General features: G+C 38.8%; 1 protein-coding gene across 2 annotated transcripts in view; it reads right to left on the bottom strand.

The window, feature by feature from the left end:
* Positions 1-4,144: 4,144 nt before the first annotated feature.
* Positions 4,145-19,354, bottom strand: part of SMC5 (structural maintenance of chromosomes 5) — a 41,982-nt gene continuing 26,772 nt past the window's right edge. Inside the window, exons 16-25 of one of the 2 annotated variants that reach the window (XR_006013541.1) lie at positions 17,665-17,788; positions 16,359-16,481; positions 13,393-13,518; positions 12,657-12,752; positions 12,182-12,286; positions 11,852-11,971; positions 8,884-9,063; positions 8,702-8,797; positions 8,419-8,597; positions 5,824-5,909 (exon numbers count right to left, since the gene is read on the bottom strand). Coding sequence is in view for 1 of the 2 variants with exons in the window: in XM_042012711.1 (XP_041868645.1) it covers positions 5,772-5,909; positions 8,702-8,797; positions 8,884-9,063; positions 11,852-11,971; positions 12,182-12,286; positions 12,657-12,752; positions 13,393-13,518; positions 16,359-16,481; positions 17,665-17,788 (1,108 nt within the window). In the remaining variant the exon portion in view is untranslated. Of the gene's footprint in view, positions 5,910-8,418; positions 8,598-8,701; positions 8,798-8,883; positions 9,064-11,851; positions 11,972-12,181; positions 12,287-12,656; positions 12,753-13,392; positions 13,519-16,358; positions 16,482-17,664; positions 17,789-19,354 lie in introns of both variants that reach the window. The other variant, XM_042012711.1, reaches the window with a different exon arrangement.

Genomic DNA, 19,354 nt, shown 5'->3' with positions numbered 1-19,354 from the left:
TTGTGAGGGTCTCCTGTATTTTCATTTTTCCTCTCTACCAAGGAAGAAAGAAAGCGAACATGCCAGAAAATGTCTTAAAAGTCCAGTTAAATGCCTGCAGAGTGGCTCAGAAAGCCACATACAAGGAAGGCTGGTTTTTTGAATCTGCCTGCTGGGTGACCCGGATAATTTTGATCTCCACGGTGTCTATAACAATGTTACTCAGCACTCACTCTTGAAGGGCGAAAGAGTCTGTGAGGTTTCATTCAGCATCAGAGCTCTGTAACAACCACTACCTTCACAATGACTTTTACTTTGGAAACCAAACCTCTTTCAAGTTGAGCTGCTCACACTGCTCAGCCACAATGGAAAAGTTTCATCAGCAGTAACTTAATGCAAATGCACAATTGTCAGAATACTGTATTTACTCAAGTACTCTTTAAGGGACTCCCTTAAAGAAGGAGAAGCTTTCCCAGTGGCAAGAATTTTTCAGCTACCATGCTTTCTCTGCCATGCTCTCCTCAGCTGAGAAACTCTCTGAGCCCTAAAACACCTCCTCAAACACTTCCACAGGTATTGTGGAAATCTTCCCATTTCAAAAGCGAAGATCTTGACTGCCATCAGTTCTAATCCTGAACAGACATTTATTTCTGTATGATTACACACAGTATTTTTCTGGCTCATCTATGGCTTTTGGAGTGAGCTTAAAGTCCCTATTGATTTGAGCTTGTATTTTTTGAATTGCTACAACTGTTGCTGTATTTTTACTGGCTTGTTGACTTTCAATTGATAATTGATAAACATCCTATCACTTTTCATATCAAACCCCATCAGTCTAGACAATACTGTCTATTGCCTCTTAGGCCATATAATGCCTATGTGTCTGCACAGCAAAACACAAGGTACAAAGGAAATGGAGTGTGTAAACCACGACACGAGGAGAATCACTGAGTACATAAGGGCAGTTCACCATTTCAAGATCCAAAAATGCTCTCTTGGAATTCAGAACGCATGGAGAAAGATACCAAAGAGTACAGACAATATCAGAGCCATTCCAACACTGTGCTAAAAAGGTGCACAGAGAAATCTCAGACTTTCTCAATGGCTTTTTTTTTCTCTTCTGGCTAATGGGCAGGGCCAGAAAGCCAGCAGCAAGAGTTTCAGAAGACACAGATGTAAGGTATATTAGAGCACCAAGTACAGTGGTTTGGGCTCTTCTGCTGTTAATGGCTGCTTTTGTGGCCTTGAACTGTGTTTCCAAGCAGAAAGCACCTTTTTAGGGTCTATGAAAAGCCATGCATAACTGCTTTGTCAAAAAATACAAGGGAAAACCACAACTGTATTATTAGCCTGTGCAATGCTGGTGGCAAATCACTGCCTCTGCTTTCCTGGATTGTATAAAATAATCCAGGCCTTATCTAGAAGCTGAACTACATTCAACTCTTACATCTAGTGAACCATTATTTCTTAGGGGTATCATTTTTAAACAAACATTTCAAGGGGGACAGCCTGTAAATTTATTAAAACTAAAATAAAAGGCTCTCCCAATATAAGCTACTGAAATGATTTCATGACTATACTGATTTCTGACATACTGATGCTTATGGAATTGCATGCACACTGGCAACTGTACCACTCTAAATTTACTGGCACAAAGCCAGTATATTTTATACAGCAAAGTGCATTTTAAATACTACAAAAATTCTGACAAGAAAAGTCCTTCATGGGCAGTACAGTTCAGCTCAGAAGCAGACACAGAGCAGAATCAGATTCCTCAGCCGATGAGGCCCATAGAAAACTGTAAAATGAGTGGCTTTTGACCTGAACAGTCCTTTAAGCATCACTGCAGGAGCACAAAGTGGGGCTGATACTCTTTGGTGGTGTATGAGAAGTCCCTTCACACTTCTTGTACTGATCATCTGCTTTGGATTTACGCTGTTTGTAATTCCTCAGGAAAACCAACAACAAAACCAACCAAACAAGTAGCCCTGCAAAAAACCCCAAGCCACCAAACCAAATGAAAAAACAACACTCCCCTCCCCCCCCCCCAACCCAACCAAAAAACCTTTATTGTCCATGAAAAAACTATTACATGACCCAAACTGAGGTAAACCATTGCTAATGGACTGCAGATAAGGTCAAGCTGCATAATGTTCAGAGTCTACAGCTTTGGTTACAAATTGGGAAGGGGGAATTGGACATCTTTCTCCTTTAAATTACATGATGCAGATACACTTTGAACCATCCATGTTACATGTTACCTGGGCACTCTTCTGCTCTGTTCTTTTCCAAGGCTCCTTGCTACCTTCTGCCACTATGTTCTGAGTTACCATCTCTCCCCTCCTTCTTGCTTCCTGCAAGATCAGCTTTGTCCACTACCACGCATGGTTTCCTTATCCCCAACAAAGTGAAGTCTGTCATTCGTTTGCAGCTAACTTGCCACATTCTCATCACTGTGCTTCTTGCCAAGATATTTACTAAGATCCCATGCAGCTCCAGATGCAATAATGACAAGTGTAATGTCATGTTTTGAGACCAACATACTCTGGTGCTGCGGGTTAATCCTGGGCAGCAGCTCAGGGCCACACAGTGACCCTCCTCCTGTGGGATGGGTCAGAGAATCAAAATGGTAAAAGTGAAAAAACCTGTGAGTTGAGATAAAAACAGTTTAATTGGGAAAGCAAAAGCTGTGTCCACAAGCAAGGCAAAACAAGGAATTCATCCATTATTTCCCATTAACAGGCCAGGTGTTCAGCTATTCCTCCAGAAAAGCATGGCTCCACTACACACAGCAGTTACTTCAGAAGACACAACTCCAAACACCCCTCCTTCTTCCCCTAGCTTTTACTGCTGAGGACAGTGTCATACAGCACATCATAGCCCTTTGGTCAGTTGGGGTCAGCTGTCCTGCCTGTGTCCCCTCCCAGCCTTTTGTAAACTTCTTGTGCTAACTTCTTGGGGCAGTGTAAGAAACAGAAAAGGCCTCAATGCGGTGCAAGTACCACACAGCCGTAGCTAAAACATCCCTATGTAACCAACAGTGTTCACAAACCCAACATAACACCATACAAGCTTCTGCGAAGAAAATTATCCCAGCCAAAACTAGTACTACTGTTAAAAAAACCCCACTGGCCTAGCAGGGGTAATAGATCAACAGAAAAAAGACTGGAGAACTGGGGAATTACTTCCAAGAGCAACTGGGGAGCAGATTAGTGAAGAAAAGCTGGTGGAATTTGGTGGAAAGCATGTATGTGGGAACTGGGAGTCAGAGGATTGCACCACTGGGAAAGAGCTGAGTCACAGGAGAGGTTGGTAGGTACGCTCTTGTAGCACTGTGTATCACCTCTGTTACTTTTGCCTCTGCTGTTGCTACTGGCCCTTATTTTTCCATGCTTTCCCTGTTGGCTTTCAACACTGCTAGTCAAGCCTGAAAAGCTTTCAGTGGCTAAAAATACCTGCTTTCTGCATTTACCTCCCCTCTCCCTACTATTTCAGCCTTGTCAATGGCTGAAGGTAGCACCAAAGTATAATGAGGTATAGCAACTACTAGATCAGCCCCTGCTACAAAAAAACTGCCCTTCACCCAGGCTATTGGAATATGCAAAGGACACTGGATCAATGAGCCTCCTAGAAGCATGGCTTTTGGCAAGCCTGGTCTGGGTGCAATAGCACAGAAACAGTCATGTGATTTTCAGATGTTCAGGCAGGGACAGGTGAAGAATTTTTCTTGGAGCAGAGGAGGATTTAACTTCCTTCTGTGTCTCCTTTCTCTCCCGAATTACAGTGTACTGAATCGTGGTTTTATTCTCAATTAGCAAGGTATGGGGGAAAAAAACGCTTCCGGAACAAAAAGTTCTAGGAAAAGTAATTTTGGATACTGTGTTTTAGTGAGTCAGAAGTAAAGAAAGTAATTCTGGCTCAGTTATTTACAGAGAAGCTAGAGTGCCAAGGTTCCCCCTCCCCTGCTTCCCACGATGTAAGGTCTCCTGTCAGACACCTCCCATCAGACACTATGCCAATCTGCCTGGTTTATGAAGGGTACTCCTCAGTTCAGTGCCGCCACCAAGACTCTCCAAACCAGACACTGCTCTCTTGCTCTGTTTTCCCCTCCCCTCCAGTGTGCTGCAGAGGAGAACTGGAGGCACAAAAGCCAAAGATCATAGGCTGAGAGAGGTAAGAACTATTTACTGCAAACAGCAATGAGATACAAAAATGAACAGTTAACAGCAACAATATGAATGACAGAGGGTACAGGAAAAGAAACCATTCACATGGAGAAACTCCCTGATAATAGACAATTTTGAAGAATACTTTTAAAACTAAGACCTTTCAATACAGTGGACAGGCAGATAGGCCTGTAGCCTCAATTATGTCAAAGATACTCTGCTGACCAAATTATCTCTGGACCACAGCCTGAGTTTCCATACTTTCAGATCTTCTCTTCAGTACTTGTGTTGGGACACTAATTATCCCAGAAATCACTCCAGGAACTCATTTCACAGACAGACAATTCCATTGACCAACAGCGGCCCGCAGTAACAAGAATGAGTGGTTCTCTACTGCATTGAAGGCTCATCTATCTATTCAAAAGAACAATTACAATACTTACTCTTTAATACCTAAAACCTTCCAGATTCCAGCTCATATTTTGTAGTGGGTTATTTTATTTCAAATATGAGAATATCAAAGACTGACATACCAGTTTCATTAGCAAAGTTCGTTGCCAGGATACCGTTAAGAAAAACACCCATTCAAACCAGACATCGAATTGTTGAATTTTACTTTTTTAATAGTTAACTTAATAATCAGGACCTTGTTTTAGGTATTCAACATTCTGTTGATAACCTCCATTTCCAAATGCTTAACAGTTATGGCCAACATTCTATTAAAAATTTTTATGGCTTTCTGTTGAAAAGCAATTGACTGTACAATCACTCCAATGCAGCTGACTCCTTGTAAAAAGCCTCCTGGGTTTCACTTACATGTGAAATCTGCAGCACTATTTTCTCTATCACCAAAAATGTATCAAACTTTACTTAGAAAAACAAACACACAAGACGTTATATATTGCTTAGTTTTACTTCCGCAAGCTCACTAGCTCACTGTTTCACAAAGACCTGGAACTCTGTCAGTCTCCTTGCAAAGAGATGTGCTAGAAAGACCTTATCCTTCAAGCACTACAAAATGAAATATTATTATATTTATTTATTAATTTTGAGATAAAGTATCTATTCAACAATAATACATCCATAGAATCATATTCTTTATATTAATTTCAGGTTTCTTTTTACAAAACAAACCATTACAAACCATTCTGTTCCTACAGATCATCTGAATTTATTTTAAAAAATTGCATTTCAATAGGGAAATGCAATACTATCCACATCTATGGTAAAGTTATTTACCAAAAGCAAATTCCAATTTTTGGGAAAAAAACCTTTAAAACACAACAGTCACAGAGTAAGTCCAGGATAACCTAGAAAAATTACCTGCACTTCTGATGCTGCATTAACTGATAGAATAGAAAAAAAAATAAACTTCATTTTTATTTAAACCTACTATTGAGAAAAGTAGGTTCTTTGAAGAAAGTGACCACTATGAAAGACCTAAAAAGAAAACCATGCATTTCAAATCTGTCAAACATTGGCTCTTAAAACTTGCGCTAAAGTTCTCAATTATCAATTCTTTGCATGTTTTCCTCTTTGACAATTTCTGAATTCTTGAAAGCCAGATGTTTCAAGAAAGATAAATAAAATACTTCTGTAGAACTATGTATCTATAGCTATATGCCACTATTCAGTCATCTTTGTAAGCCGCCGCTGCCTTCTCCTCATGTGTTTCGTGTTCCATTTGTATGTCTCCAGCATAAAAGGCCCATTGTAGACAAACAGCACAGTCATCTTGTCATTGTATGTGAGATTCTGCAGGAGCTGGTGAAAAACACAGAAACCAAAGTCAAAACAGCTAGATGTTCCCCGTTATGTCAAAAAAGTGAATAAGGTCTATGTTAAACCCCAGATCTCAAAAAGATCAATATCCCTAGGATTACAGCCTGAAAAACGAAGTGTTTTTGTTCCTAGAAAACCCCTCTACAGGGACTCATTCTTCACCCAATTTCCAGCATCACTATTCTTATTAGAAGAACATCTCCATATCTAATCTGTACCTTCTTGTTGCAAACAATCTCTTTGCTTTTTTGCTGTATACAGAGAATACCTCCACTCCACTGTGGGCACAGAATCATGTTTTTCCCTTTCTGACCCAGGGCAGGGCAGGAGATAGTAGTTGTACCTAAGTACATCTATGTCTCTCTTTAGCCTTATGCTTCTCTGAGCTAAGCAATCTCCACTGGTGGAAACCCAGAACAATCAAATTACTAGAAGTTGCACTGCTATCTTCTGGAGTAATTCCAGCCTCTGTACTAATTTTCTGAAGTTTAACAACCAAAGCTGGATACTTATGATAATCCAAACCTTGCCAAGCACAAGCCCAGCAGACAAAGATATCATGCAAACTGTAGATTACAAGCAGTGCTCAGGATGACATTCAACAATTTACTTGCAACTGATGCTCAACTTGCCACTTCCTTCTCCCCAGCCATTTAGGCATTTATGCCTTACACTAGATGCTGTTGTTTATTTTTCCCACTTAAATACCAAATTTTATGTTTGTCTGCACTGAGATGAATCCTATTTTCAAATAAAGTTACCTAACCTAAGATTATTTAGAATTCTAATCTTGCTTTACAGTGAAAAAATGATTAACTCCCAACATGGTGATTATCCGTATGTTTAATAAACGTAGTCTGTTTCACCACAGATTTGTATTAAAAATACTAATTTTCAAACCCACTTCTAAGAACATACTCAGTTCATCTACTCATTATGACAGTGATTCACAACTATTCAGAATAAAATATTCCTAATCAACTTTGCTGTATATTAATTTATACCCCTCCCCACTGCAACTTGTTTAAAAATGTAAGCAGGGGAGATGTCAACATACTGAAAAAGAGAGTCGCACTTTTCCCTATATCCACTGGGTACACACACAGAACTCAGCTTAACATGACAAATTGTCACATTTTCTAGTAGGTGATTACATACTTGCTTTCTAGTAAGTGGTGACATACAGCGTGGAGTCAGGAACTGCAGGTAAGCCATGGAACAGCAGAGTCTGGCCTTCTCTGCTTGCCCTGTGCAGCTTTTTAATTATCCTCTAATGCCACCCACACAAACACTCTCATCAGCTAAACCTTTACCTGACATGCTCTCTCACTAATTTTTCTTGTGACAGGCCATCATAACTTGCCATGTTAACTGTGGTGATCACCTGCTTGTAGGGGGCAGGAAGAAGGAAGGAGGCACAAAGAGTATCTTCAGCCACCTCTTCATAACACCGTTTCTTGTTGCTGAATAATGGTGCAACACTGTCCTTGAGTTTCCTCCTACCACAATGCTAACGTTTTTTGCTTTTTTGAACTTCAGAGATTTTTTTACTTCTGCTTTTTCTATTTTGATCTTTCTGGTTAGCTCTGAACACTCAATTTTCCCCTGTCTCTATTCTTAGTAATTTGACAACAGACTCAGCTTTTAAAACAGACTCTGGACCCCAGACAGTAATTTTCTACAACTCCTTACATTTGGGAAGCATTAGTTAGTTGAGCTATCTATCATTCAACATCCAAATCACTCTGTTCTTTCTCTAAGTAGGAGAGTGCACAAAAAAGCTGATCCAATAAGGAGAGGAATCACAAGAAGACAAAAGGGAATAAATTACACATAACAATAAAGAAATGTGGTCAGGAAACGACCAAAGTGCGTGGAGGTAAGCATACTGCAAGATCAGAAGGAACAAGAAGCATTACTTTCTATCTTCTTCCAGTAAGGTAAATGCTACAAGGTGGCCTTAATCAGACCCTTCAATTGCTATTTACTGAAAAAACAGGACATACCAACCAGATTTTCTAAAATACAGTGTTAACAGGATACAGAATGATAAGATGATATCTTAATAAAAACCAGCACACTACTGACTGCTTGTCTCCCCGGTGTACAAGTAACTTTTACTGTTCAATCTGTCTTGGATCAAGCTGAATATAACATTAGTCTCTGTTAGAGGTGCAGGTGAACAGCCAGCCTATTTACCCCATTCAAGCCTTGGCATTGCATCACTGCATGCCTAGTAAGTCAACTACTTTTTTTTAAATTTTGACCAACGAGTACAATCAAACTGGTCCCTCTCAGAGCACAGATCTCACCTTTTCTGAGCCTGTAAGCCTCAGATTAATACAGGAAAACTATTCCAGTAATGATGTGGGACTCTTCTACTTCTTCAGACATCAGCAGCACCAGCCTGCTCCTCCTCCAGTATCATCATCTAACTCATCTGGAAGCTGGTCTCTGCTACCGTCTGAATTCTGTTAGCTAGAGGCATTACCTTTACAACCTTTTCCATGGTAATCCTGTCCACTGGTGATTAACACATTATACTTCCAGTGAGGCCACAAGTCCAGAGTGGGTTTTTGAGGAGATAAACCTTGGTCTAAGTTGTCTGAATTCTTTCCTGATTGTCCTCAAAGTGGACAAATCCTCTCAGTTACCTTTCAATCCAAGATTCTTAGGTAAAACAGCGGTAAGTTATACAGTGTTTACTGGTGTATTATCACACAAAATCCAATTCTCCTACATTTTAAACTTCTATTTAATTTTCTGCCACACACCTTTGGTGTAATGAAGAAGTACTGAGATGTCCTTTTTTCACAAGCAGTTTCCACAACCATTTCAAAAACTCTTCTCTCATTCATTGGATCCATTCCCTGAAAAGAAAAAAAAAGTCTGTTCTCTCCACTATGTCATAAGCATCTGTACATAGAAAGAACAATACTGCACTATTGATTCTCACCTGATTTATTTCATCAACAACCCTGAAAGGACATCTGTTGAGTTCTTGCAGAGCCATCAGGTACAACATAGTAGAAACAGTTTTCTCACCTCCACTCTGATGATACGGAGTCAATTCATGAAGTTCAGTGCTACTGTGGAATTTTACTCTAATGCGAATCCCATACTTCTCATACTCCTCCTGTAGAAGCCACCACCTGTTAAACTCATTTTCTTTGTATTACACCTTATTTTATGATGACATGCAAACTGAAGGACATTTATACAAATGTATACGGGTCTACCAACTACTCAGGTTCAACTTAAGATCAATATATTAACTCTGTTTCATCTATTTTCCTTAACTCTCGTCTACTTCTGTTACAGAATTTCCAATACCATTCCTTCTCCGTGACTACGATTTGTTAATTGCTGTTAAGAAAGGCTTCATCCACAGTAAGAACATCAACAGGAAAATAAAAATCTTGGCTAGAAGGAGAAAGCAATGCCCCTATAAATCCCATTCATCAGAAAAACAATGCCTTAGGATACTATTAGTTTGAACAGTGGAGTAATGGGGTGTGTGTGTAGGTTGAATACCAATCTGAACTTCTTCAAGTACAAGCAGCCCAAAATCCACCAGGACAGCCATTTCCTTTTCATACCTCAACAGGAAAACCACACACAAGGATTCCAACCCTGGCTTTTCTTTAACAGGAAAGTGAAACTTGTCACTAGCCTCAGCCAATGACGCAAGGTATCAGGATAATAGATGTGGCTCAAAAGAAAGACCATGAAAAGAAATGTATTCATGCATAAGACGAAAAAGAAGTCTTCAGAGTACTCTCTATTATTCCTGAAGTTGTGTTCCGTGGCCACTGAGTTAGCCTGACTGGTCAGAGCACGATGCTAACAACATCAAAGTTGTGGGTTCAATCCCTGTATTTACTTAAGAGTTGGATTTAAGGCCATTTACTTAAGAGCTGGATTTGATGATCCTTGTGGGTCCTTCCAACTTAGAATATCTGTGATTCTTTGAGTTTTTCTGATTACAACTTCATGTAAGGAGAAATAAAACCCAGAATCTAAGGTTCTCTAGACCCACTGTAATTTCAGACACATTGGCACAGACTGAAACTAGGTTTGAAAAAGTGAACAAGATACAGTCTAGCAAAACCAAGTTAAAAAAGATTCACGTCCAACACAGCCATGATGGCATCAGTCAGACCTTGACTACTGCCAGACTATTTGGAATGCCAGTTTGTAGAACTGCCAGACATTCCAAAACCTGACAAAAATGATGCTCAAAACTCCTTGTGGTTAATCAAGGAATGTGATGGTTATCATGGCTAGCAGTCCGAATTCTGGCTACTAAGTGTTACCAAGTAAAATCAGAATGTTTACAGAGGCTTCTGCTAGGATGTTAAGGAAGAACCCAGTGAAGCATTTCACACAGAATCACAGAATCAATTAGGTTGGAAAAGGTTTCTGAGATCAGAGCCCAACCTTTGACTGAACACCAACCTGTCAAATAGACCATGACACTGAGTGCCCTATCCAGTCATTCCTTAAGCACTTCCAGGGATGGTGACTCCATCACTTCCCTCCTCAGTCCATTCCATGTTTAATCACCCTTCCTGTGAAGAAATTCCTACTAATGTCCAATTCCTCCTATTATCCAATGGGGATAGTAGGTAGTGTCACCAAGAACATCCACGTATCTCAAGATTCCTACAAGGCAGACTAACAGAGACTTGAACTTCAGTGTCACAGAAATACTTCTAACAAAAAGTAATTCTACCTCAAGAGTCTCCCTCTTCATATCTACAGGTGAGGCAGAAGATTTTCCTGAAGAGAAGGGTAAGGAATACAAACTCAAGAACAGATTATCCACCCTTCTGGATTGTGGCCATTCATCCCTTGAGGAAAGAAGTTTTACTCACTAGCACAGTACCACTAGCTAATCTCTTGAAACTATTTGTGACATCCTTACTATAGAAAAGCAAGACCTTCCAAAGCAGAGATTCTGGAAGGCACTCCAGACTCCTTTTGCTCTTAAACTGCTTTACTGTTCCTTTTGTGTTCTCTCTCCCAACATACTTTTATCTGAAAGATAGTTTTTATATAATATAGATCTGCCTAGGTAATTATCAAAAGACCTGAAAAGTCTGTGTTTTAGTGTTCTACTGTTTCATATTATTAGTCTCCAGGTAAACATTTTTCATGCAGTTCACATAAAGAGCCTTATTAATCACTCTTCTGCCCTGAGTAATAACTGCCACTGCTATTTTAAGAAAAGCTGCTTGAGTGATTTACAACAGAAAAAAAAAAGATTAAAAAATTATTATGTGTAAACTTTCACTATAATGTAGTCTATGTGTTAACACATGAAAGTCTTGAAATCATCATTTCAGCAATCAACTTAAAACAAAATACCAGATTTCTCTCTCCTGTTTATCGCACTGAGTATTTCTCCCCAAGTTCTACTAATGTTTTAAACTATTCACCAGAGGCAAACTCTACCTGTAAGGCTTACTGAGAAGGTAATAGGGCCAAATGACAACTGCTTTCAGAATAGACAAAATGTCCCCAGACTCCAGTAGAAACTACATGTAGAACCAAATCACTTCAACGCCTAGTAATAGAAGATTTAGATGATAATGGAGGACAAAAATTAGCTAAAAATACAGATTTAGATCAAAAACTTCAAAAATCTGAGTAACTGTTAAGTAAATACAAGGTTTCTAACCAAGATCTGTAAGTTGCAGGCCTATTCCAAAAGTCAGGAGGTGAAGCCCTATGCATCTAGATAGAGACTCATTTGCCTTCAATCAGACTGGTAAGTCAGTTCTAGTACACCAAAGCATTGAGTAGAAGTTCAGTGTTTTTTTAAAAAGAACATCTCCACATGACTTGTTATTTTTCTCTAGCAATATGTGAGCAAAACATGCAAGAAAATATGAATGTTAAACTAAAAAAATCAATCATACCTCATTTTCCATATGAAGATCAACTTCACCAACACACTGCATAGAACTAAAAAACTTACTGAACTTTCCATTAATTTGTTCAATCATCACTTTCAAGAGGCTTAGCCACTTTTCTTTGACCTAAAAGTAGACATATCCATGTAAAATCAATTTAAGAACTGAATTTTCCCCTGGAGATGGCATTTAAATTGCAAAAACATCATAATTAGGGGAGGTAACATCTCAGTTTGCACTCAAGACAATCTGAAATGATACCCTTTATTTCTGTACATACATTCCTACAATGATGTAGGGCTATAATGACACAGACGTGATAACTTGAGCTATTACCTGTGAAATGTTTTGCTTATAGTTATTCAACTCATTTTTCTTTCCCTCTAGATATTCTGTCAACTGCTGTATTTCTTGTGTTTGCTTATTGTATTCTTCAACAACCTGCCAGAATAAAAAGCAATCAGTCAGCAAAATATTTGGCAATTCTAACCTTGACTTTAAAAATACCACACTGCACCAATACTGTTCAAACACAATTACACAGACTACTGCACTGCACACTGAACAAGATAGGTTTCTATCTTTTAAGCAAAGAAACTGTAAAGCTTTGTTTCTCTCAGATTACTACAACTTTTTTTTTTTAAAGGCACCTTTTTTAAAGAACCTACTTGAAATCTGAATAAATGCATTTACAGCACATTGTTCCTGCTGTCTAACTTATTATACCAAGAGATCTAGCACAGAGTGGGAAGGAAGTACAATGTGGGTAGAGGGGCAGAGAGAGAGGGTGGAGGGAAAGCAGTGAACATACTGAAGCACTGAGGCCTGTGAAACAGGAAGCCCTGGTTTTCTCTTCACTCAGAAAAGCATCAATTTCCTCCAATGTGTTTGGAAGAGTCTGAAAAGCCTACAAGACAAAGGATTGCATGTGTTACAAAGCAATACTAACAAAGGATTCAAGTTTTCTAAAAATAAATAAATAAATTGGATAAACCATAAACTAATTCTGTTACTTTTAATCAGGGTGTCACACAGTCAAAATTTAACATAGCAAGATTCCCTCACTAACTGTTCTGAACAGAGAAATAAGGTTGGAAGTGCTATTACGTAACTAAGATACACAATTAGTTGCTCCTTAGTTGCCCAACTTGTGCAGGCAGAGATACTCAGAGATTTGGTACAAGACATGGCTAGATAAGCCATGCAAATGAATACTTCTAGGAGGCTGGGCAGAGACTTCGGCTCTTTTGTGTTGCTCCATTAGAGCAGGAAGCTAGAAAAATATGGCCTCTTTTTATTTCTGTGAATACAACGCTGTGGATTTCAACTGAAATCACAGATCAAATTTTCTCTCCCCTGTGCACAAAACAAAGTGGTAGTCAAAGGGCATCTCAGCACTATTTTAAAGGTGCTTTAAAAGGCTAATGACAATAACAGAAGTACATGTGATCCTTTACTGGGAGCCTTCTAATAAAAAATAGACAATTGTTTTTTGCAGGAGAGGTTAGAAATTCAACAGATATGTGAAAATTTCTTTTTGTACATACAACTTGAAATTCTTCTGGAAAATCTTGACCTGGACCCAATCTGCAGACCTGTCGAGCTTGTTTCATCAATTCCACGCACTTCTCATAAAGAAGTTGCTTCTTATTATCCAGTTCATGAAAACGTTGCTGTTAGAAATATTAAAAGATAATTAAAAAAAAAAAACTTTCTTAAAAAAAATATTATTGTGAATTTCCAGAATTAACACTAGCACACTAGCAACAAACCACATCTGAAGCAGAAAAAGTAGGTGAAACCAGACTATTAAAATATCAAAAAATTTGCTTCAACTAACAGAACTCATTATACCTCTCTGCTCATCAAGTCAACAGATGCCAAGGTAAACTGATCAAAAGCAAGTTCTTCTAAAATAGCTAAATTTATTTTCTCTCAACTTACAAGTGTGCATGTAGATTCAAGAGGTACCTTCCCAAGTTTTATTGTTGTGTACTTTAGCTAAATATAGGAGCCCTCCAGTGGTGAAAAAAAATCAGTTTTCATTTGGAAATCATACAGTAAGAGAAATGCTTGTTCAACAGTTTTAAAATACAGGACACAGACACTGATAGTCACCCTCATTACTTTTTGGAAATGTAGTTGATCTTTACTTACTAAATACAACAGAAGCAGTTATAACCGGTATGATCATTAGTGATCATCTCACACTCACAAGAGTTAGGGTTGCTGTTCTCAGCATGTATCAACTCAAAAAAACCTGCTCTTCCTTCTCTCTCCACCAAGTACTATGAAATAGATATGTTCATTGCAGATAAGCATTTCATGATCTCCACAAACACACTGTAAAAATATTTTTCTATACTGCACTGGTATTTTCAGGAAAGTTGGAAAAATTTTAGAAGCAGCTTTTCTTAGATCACCCCCTCCACTTCACAAAGTCTACTGTAGAGGAGGGAAATGTTACATGGGTTGCAAGGACTGGCATCAGAGCTGTACAGATAAAAAAATAAAGGAAGAATGTCCCTCCTTTTCTTTACAGCCAAGATCTCACGTTATACTGAATTAGCATAAATACAACTGTAGAGCACAATGGTTACATTCCCCTCGATATCTGCACATGCCCTGTAATAGTATTTTGGATCCCACAAATTTAAAAGTCAACTGGCTTCATCTGAAATGTTTTGACATGATAATGAAGGCAAAAGATCCTGTGAGAGGCACCCAGACTTTTTTTTATACAAAAAGCATAAGCTTCATGTGTTTGATCATTTCCAGAGCCTAAATAAATTCTGAATTATATGAAGAAGGGAATCTCAATTCTCAATTGTATATAAAGCTCCTCCTTGAAGGGAGCTCTGCAGAGCTGCACGAAACAAGATTTCAAGTTGATCTGCAGGCACTTAAAATCTGAAACAGATTCAATACTGAATATGCATGATCCAAGCTAAGGTAAGTAAAATTCTTCAGTGAAGAGGAAAACACATGTTTGGCAGGAGAAACTTCAGTATGCAACAGGAAGACTAGAAAGCAATAGATATTTGATGTTACTATGAAGCATGTACTAGAATAAATACATTGACAGTTCAACAAGCTAGGTTTCAATTTTCACTCAACTTTGCCAGACTTTTGTCAGTGGCCATATGCAAAATAAAATTTAGATAAATATAAATAAAAATACACAGGTTTTGATTCCTTATTCCTTCTATATATTTAAAAGTACATGGCAATGATAATGTTCCTGTTGATTTCCTGAGGGGGCCTCACTGGGACTCCATTTGACTCATACACACCTTTTATTAGGAAGGAGGCTATTTTTAAGAATTATCAGAATGTTACAAATCACAAATCCTGTCTACTGATCTGACCAGACATCTAACTATGTACCAGACCAAGCTACTCCCTAGATGATGAAGATGTGTGCAGAGACAACTAAAAACATTAAATGAATTTCCCAGTTACAATGGACATTACTGACATGAGGCTCATGGCTTTGTAACACATTCTTACTCCTTACTGAGCTTCAGCAATTAAGTGATTTTCACGGAACTTTAACAAACTGAGCAAAAGATGCATCATGTGTGAGAACTTGTGCAACAGTGGTTTTCTAAGTAACATGCTGGATTTGTCTCTGTCTTCAAGTTACTTTCTGCTCCTCTTAGAAAGTTCTCCTCTGCCTAATTTTCCTGCAAGTGGTGGTAACTGTAACTCAAGTGGTTTTCTAACTGCATGCTAAGGCCATTCTTTTTGGAAATATCTGTCCATGCAAAGTAACTGTCTCCTACCTTTCAAGCTGCTTTCTGATTTTACTTTTATCTTTATGATCGAATTGATTTAGTAGGTTATAGCTGACTGGACTCTTGCAAGACAAGGAAAAAAACCCCAACTTACTGCCCTTTTCTTTAACAGTTTATTCCCCAGCGCACTGAAAGATTGTACTACTACACAAATACAAAAAATTGACCTTTGCAGCAATCCATGAGCAATGACAGCATCCTCTGCTCTTAGAAATGAGTACTTGCTGTGGAACTAACTCCTCAGACTTTTTATCTGAACACAGCATAGCTTTCTAGGCATTTAATTACAGTACGAAGAAATGAGCTATAAAGAAAGGTAAAATAGCTCTGTTGTGCTGCTGCACTTTCTGGTTCATCTTGAGCTTGTACTTCGCATGTGGGTTGGAGCTACTTGTTTATGGACAGACTCAGAAGAACAGCAATTGATTAACAGCTGGCCTTTTTACACACTTCTCATTATAACAAAAGATCCAGGATAAGATGACTGTTTGGCACATTTTCACAGCACCTTAGCTGTCTTAATAGAGGATGGCAAAGCTACTATTCTCCTTTAAATCAAGAGGCTGAAGTCAAACTACAGAAATCAAGGCTAAGTATTTAGCAGTTCTAACACCCACTTCTAAACAAAGACACAGAAGCATCCTTTTCAACACCATAAAGGCTTCCCAGTGAGATGTTTTCGTAACAGATACCCTGGTATTCATAAATATTGTTACCTGTGCAGCTCTTAGCTGTACAGTTCCTGCTTTGTACTCTGATTGTAGTCTGTTCTTCTCAGCAGTCATTCTTGTTATCTGAAGAGCCAAAGTTACTTTGACGATGTTCAGTGGTATGATCCTCTACACACAGGAAAACAGAGCATCGGTTTTTTCACCAGACTCAAAACTGATATAATCACTACTGGGCTTTGGAAACTGCCAGTCCTTCTAGTCATAACAATCTCACACTGTGTTCAGCCCATCAATACTGCTGTCAAATTCAATGAAAAAGTGGTGACCCAAGCTCCCCAAGATGTATAGTCCTCATGTACACACTCACGCATGTATCCATACATATATATAATTTCAACTAAATATATATAAATACATATACATAGATATATACACACGCACACTTCCAACCCACAATTTTACATCAACCCTCCTTCCCCCCATTCTCCTTCCCTTCACTATATACCAATATGCGAAATATGAGAAAAGCCAAGGCCATCTCAACTGCTTCTCAGAGAGAAGGATCCAACAGGTGGATTTTGGTGGATGTCGTATGTCACAGAGATGGAAAAAGGTCAAAAAATAAACACAAAATACATATGCATCTTGTAATGACAATGCAGTTGATTGACAAGGCGTACAGCAACTCTTATTAAAGTCTTAACTGGAACAGCACATGACAACAAAATGAGGCTGTGGTTGGGAAGTTATGTAACAGGCTTTAATGATCACTAGAACCTGATTTGACAGCACTGACCTTAAAATGTTTGGGTTTTTTTCAAACAAGTCAGCCTCAGGAACAGTCTAGAGGCTTCAAAACCAGCAACAGATTCTTTACTGTCTAAAGGGTAGCTACAAACATGGGGCATTGAAAGCAGCTGTTTACACCATGTTTTTTATGATCAGCATATAAATACAAACAAATCCTCTCCCATAATGAAAGGGATGATAAGGTTTCAATTGCAGACTTATGGGACCTACAAGATAAAATTTTGAGTGCTAGCATCTGACGACAATGGTGAGCCAAGGTCTGAGATTTTTACTATGTGTCATTTTAACACAAAGTTTCTACAGTGTGAACTTGGACACAGTTTTCAATTCTCTTAAGTGATTTAAAAATAATTATCAGAATGCAAACTGAAAAAAAAATTTAAAAGGAGATGAAAAATGGAAAAAGATTATTCAGTAGTTCAAGAAAGCTAGCTTGAAAACATTGACAGTAACACATCCAAATGTTGCATGCCTCCTACTTAAATTACAAGAATTGGACTTTTCATAAAAGTGGAACACATACCAAGTTAATAATACATACCTTTATGAGATGCATCAATTCACTAACAAGTCCTGCTTTCTGTTTGTTTATTTCTTTGATCTTTACATTTGCCAGTTGAAACTCCTTCTCTAGGTCGATAGCATCTTGTTCCAGCTGTCTTAAACTATGGGAGGAATCAATATTTGACTAATAATAAAAATAATTAAAAATAAATTGTACTAAAAATACAAAAATTCTTAAATTTGATGACAAACCAACAGTTATCAAGAATATGAATTTGTAGTCCTAAACATTCCAAATATTAGAGGCATTCCCAACCTATGCACTTTAAGCCAAAGAAATACAAAAGACAAAAAAATAAGTTAAAGAAATTCCACTTTTGGCTACTAACAGCATCACTCAGCAAGCATAGTCCTTTACTTTAAATTTCAAATTACAGAATTTTTTAAAAAAATCAGTGTAAGGAATGATATTTGTCTTCTTCTGATAGTTCTTTGCAACAATACAACACAAGAGAGTTCAGGAAGTTTACTTAATTCTTGTTACATATTCTAGCCAAAAAAAGGTACTGTATCCTCATCTTAGTACAGGAAAAACAGAATTCTCACTTGTTTTAGACCTTCAGAACACGTAAAAGGAACCATGATGTTTAGTGAGCTGCAAAGCATTTGGAGATCTTCCAAAACTGCTGAACAGCCTAAGAGGATGATACAGGAAACTACAAACTGATCATTCTCACTTTGATCCCTGGGAAAACTGTGGAGCCAGTCCCCTCAGGAAGCAATTCAGGGGCATAACGGAGAAGGTGATCAGAGACTCACCAACCATTTACAAAGGGCATGCCATACCTCATGAACCCAACTGTAAAACCATGAGGTGACAGGAGATCAAGGGGTTGCCACTTATGTCAATTTTAGCTTTCTGTTAGGGTATGTGATAAAAGCTCACCTGCACACACATAAAAGAGAGACAACAGCAGCTGGCAGAAGCCCAAGTAATACCCTACATCTTGGCTTCACCCAGGCTCACCACAGTACTCGTGTATGGAAGTCTAAGTACAAGCAACTGTAGTCAAATCACAAGTCAGAGGGGAAGGCTACTTGTCTGTAATGGCTGCAGCTGGCTGGAGAGACCAGAGCGAGTGTACCTAAGTGACAGCCACAGGAATGGGATGATGCAATTGTCCATGGTGCCAGCACCACGGTACAAGCATGCAAGAGAGTGTTTGATCCCTAATAAAGACCAAGACACACTAGATAGCAAGTGGCCTGGGAGCCAAGAGGGTATGTGGGTCACTCAGGGTGACACCACAAGAAGGTTACTGGAGGGACCAGCCTAGCTGACGCAGACTGCTGCCATGTGTATGTATTTTTGGGTAAGATGACAGGGGTACTGGCTATGGGGTGCAGACTGGGGGAGTCATGGCTCATATACATTACCTATGGTCATATATATTACCTATGTATCTCTGAGACAAGGACCACAGAATGAGCTACTGGGGAACTAGGGAGTCACAGCCAGTTCAGCATGCAGGCACACACAGGTGAGGGAGGCAGTCTGTACAGGCCAACAGAAGCAGGGCTACCACCTCAGGGGTTTGCATTTCCAGGTACCAGCAACTCAGGAGACAGAGGTCCAGGGTTAGCTACTGTGCAGATTCAGAGCGTCTGGAACCAGCTGCCAATGGGATCCCCACTGCCCACAGATATGCACAGACACTGTACCAGGG

Source organism: Corvus kubaryi, unplaced genomic scaffold (genome assembly GCF_017639235.1).
Source record: "Corvus kubaryi isolate FWS band 111438036 unplaced genomic scaffold, C.kubaryi_AGA036_p1.0 split1-37296, whole genome shotgun sequence".
Classification (NCBI taxonomy): domain Eukaryota; kingdom Metazoa; phylum Chordata; class Aves; order Passeriformes; family Corvidae; genus Corvus; species Corvus kubaryi.
The sequence above is the reverse complement of the archived record's forward strand: the minus strand, read 5'-3'. Positions and strand labels throughout refer to the sequence as shown.